This window comes from Arachis ipaensis, chromosome B07, assembly GCF_000816755.2.
Source record: "Arachis ipaensis cultivar K30076 chromosome B07, Araip1.1, whole genome shotgun sequence".
Classification (NCBI taxonomy): Eukaryota; Viridiplantae; Streptophyta; class Magnoliopsida; order Fabales; family Fabaceae; genus Arachis; species Arachis ipaensis.
The window spans coordinates 25,427,081-25,430,592 of NC_029791.2; the positions used below are offsets into that span (position 1 = coordinate 25,427,081).

The 3,512-nt window shown below is 32.9% G+C and overlaps 1 protein-coding gene across 2 annotated transcripts in view; it reads right to left on the minus strand.

Annotated features, from left to right (window-relative positions):
* Positions 1-2,836, minus strand: part of LOC107610057 (protein PMR5) — a 4,829-nt gene extending 1,993 nt beyond the window's left edge. The window contains exons 1-4 of one of the 2 annotated variants that reach the window (XM_016312122.2): positions 2,253-2,836; positions 2,005-2,176; positions 1,251-1,429; positions 675-833 (exon numbers count right to left, since the gene is read on the minus strand). In XM_016312122.2, the coding sequence (XP_016167608.1) occupies positions 675-833; positions 1,251-1,429; positions 2,005-2,176; positions 2,253-2,554 (812 nt within the window). In that variant the 5' untranslated portion in view covers positions 2,555-2,836. The remainder of the gene's footprint in view (positions 1-674; positions 834-1,250; positions 1,430-2,004; positions 2,177-2,252) is intronic. The other variant, XM_016312123.2, reaches the window with a different exon arrangement.

Genomic DNA, 3,512 nt, shown 5'->3' on the forward strand with positions numbered 1-3,512 from the left:
CATTTATTTTTATGTGAAGTTGTTATTTTCTGGTAAAAATTCGCATACATTTGTCTTCATGTGAAGTTGTTATTTGAGAACCATTAAATAATTTGAGATACAATTATCTAATGTTTCTAAAAACTATCAATTTTACATTATGACAACTGCATATGAGTTTTCAACTTTTTCCTTTTTTTTTTTTAAACATCAAATAGATTTTAACTCAGCATCCAATAAAGTGCATTTTGCAATTTGCAAAGACTCCAATCATAAAGACAAGAAGACAACACAGGGATAAAAATTTCAACAGTAAGACAAGAACACTCAAATTTCAACAAAGCTAAATAGTGTGAGCTAGCTAAGCTATAACTCATGAGATTAGTCAAAAGAAGGGTCCTACTTACAGCCCTAACAACATCTCACCATATAAAACCAAATAGAAAAATGAGTTTAATTAGGCATAGTGAGAAAAGTTGGCAATAAATCAATAAATCATTTAATAAGCATATGCAACTAGCAGTTTAGTTATAAATAATGAAAATGTTGTTACTAGTTAATTATGAATAAAATGATGAAGTAAAAGACAAGATGTCTTTCTTACCAAGCACACTGTTATACTTATATCATGAAGCTAGGTATCTTACTACTTAAAATAAGATAATGTACAGAGGGAGATAAGGTAGATTCCTTACTTGTAATGTGTAGGAGAAATTGCTTGAAAGAAGACTTTGGTTCTGCTTCTATCAATGTTGTTGTCCACCCAATTAGCCCATGTTTTCATACCTATTTCCAAAGCTGCCAAGCGATCCATGTCTTGGTAGTACTTTCCTCTTAAATTTACATAATCCCAACTGCACTCCATTACTCAAAAGTCAAATTATTTTACATATAATTTCCATGTTATACTTTTAGAATGTGAATCCAACACACTAGAGTTTTCAGAAAGTGTAAAAGAACAAAGCATTATAAAATATATTTTCTTTCAAAATTATCCTTCTAATAAGTAATACAGGGTAATTTTGTTAATTAAACACATCATAAGACCATTAATTTTGAAGGAAACGGCGACAAAAGGCATGATTTTATACCATTTGACAACTTCATGGTGTAAAGTGCATATGACACAAAGTTGAAAGGATGTATAATTGCATATTTTTTTCCTCCTTAAAAAGGAAAAAAAATTGGCAAAATCCCAATATTTTCATTTAGATCATTTTTGCTATTTTAAGATAAGCAAGTTGAGAGTTAAAGACATTGTTGCATATTACCCCTGGAGAGATCCTTGATGAGTCCACCAATGGCCAGTGTTAAATGACAGAACATCAGCACTTTTCCATGCATCTCCATTCCTACCTACCTCTTCTAACCTTAGAATTCTCTTCCCTTGGAACACCTCAACATCCACCAAATAAGGTGCTCTGTAGAATGAAATGCTCATACCATAATCCTAACATACACAACATGCCAAAATTCAAAGCCCAATTAGGATCACATTCACATGTGTAGCTCCAATATTTTGTTTTCCCTTTTCTATATAGTCTATTTTCTATAGGGTAAATCATAATGATAATGTGGCTAAGTTTGTATCAACTAGGCAACATTAATGCCTGACAGCAATTTTTGGGTCCCCTAACTAAGAGAGCCTTGCAATAGTTATTGGACCATCACACATCAAATTTTAATTACAATCATGTCATAAAGCACTTTTTCTATAAATTCTTTGTCCTATTACAGAAAGAAAAAAGGGAAACCTGCCACATAAGAGATCATGAATGAAGCTTAAACAAAGAGAGGTACACAAGCTACTCTGTTGCAGAAAACTACTATTCTTAGCTCTCATTTAACCTATTTTATTTCCTTTCAAATCTGAACTAACATCTTACTATGAATGAAAGTTATCACACATGTGTAATTTTATTCATGAAAATTTAGTATCCCCACAAATCAAACATAATCTTAGTATTATTACTCAGTGAGTGACTCACTGATAAGAAATTGTTAAAGAGTAAAGACTTAACTGACCAAGAATTTGAAGGTTGAAAGAGGATCTCCACTGAGAAATTGAGTGCGTGCATTAGGTGCAGCAGAAGATAGCATGCAAATCAAAGACTGCCATTGGTTCCTTCCCAATGAGTCACCGACAAACATGACCGTCTTCCCTTCCATTTTCATAAAAAACTCAATCCCATTGAACCTATCACGAACGCCACAAAACCATTCAGAATAGCTAAGAGCATGATAATAGTAAGAGAAATTCCGTTACATTATACCTTGGAAGGTCGCAAGAGAGAGGCTTCCAGCGATATGTGAGGTATGCAGAATCAGGACGACCGTACATTTGACAGTTGAATTCAGGGTCTATGATTGGACACCTTGAATATTCGTACAATGGCATTGGGTATTCTTCATCGCGCACCCAACTTCCCTCGAACAATGAACATGCGCTGCTGTGGTTACGGTTATGGTGGTACTTAGCTGAAGAAGAAGAAGAGGAAGCAGCCACGTGGCATTGAAAGGGAACAAGGAAGTGAAGAAGAAGCAGCAGAGAAAAGAAGGAGGACATACGCGCCATTATTGTTGGTTGCTGCAGTGGGTAGTTAGAAGGGAATAAAAAAGAGGTAACCGTTTCGGAATTGAAGGAGACAAGGGTGGGTGGGTGAGTGAGTGTGCTAGCTAGCTAGCTGCATGAACGTGGTGCTCTTAACGTGCCTCACAAAACTGTTTTCCTTTTCTCAAGATATGAAAGGAGGTGCATTTTAACTAATCTTTTAAGTAAGCATTAGTGTTCAAATCCATCTTTTATATGCAAGAAAGAGTTAAATATCCTACTTTTTAATCGTTTAGCAAAGATTTGTACAGTTTTAATATATCAAAGTCTATTTCTGTATTTTATCATTATTATTGAGTCCAATACACAAGAAGTAGAATGGGTGGAATGGACGTAAAGAAAAAGTGATGGTTATTTTGGAGGTGCAATGATTGAGCAGTGAGATGTGAAAGCGAAGGTTCTTTTTTTTTTCTTGTTAGGGTCTCTGGCCACAGATGAACACTGATCATTCGTTTACTTTACTTTATTATCTCAAGATCGAGTTGCTTTTCATGTTAGCATGGATGTAAGGTTATTTTGAATAATCTGCCTAGAGCAAAAAAATAGCAATTATTATCGGAAATTTGATTATTTGAAGATATGGTTTAGTAGGTACTCAAATTTGTTTATGTTTCAGTCACCAAAAAAAAAAATTTGTTTATGTTTCTCCTATTTTGTTTTCTTCTATTGTAAAAATTTTTAACGGATTTCAACTGAGAGTACGAATTTAAAAAGGTGTTCCATTATCTTCGTGTAACATTTTTATGAGTTTGGTTAACTTGTGACCTAATATAAAAACACATAATAAGATTATTATCAATAGAAGTTTTAAATTTTTTGTTAATAAATACAACATAAATGCATTAAAAAAATTAAATATTTTATACTTTTTTTAAAAAATATTTTATAATTTTAATATATGTCTTTAAAGTATAAATTATCT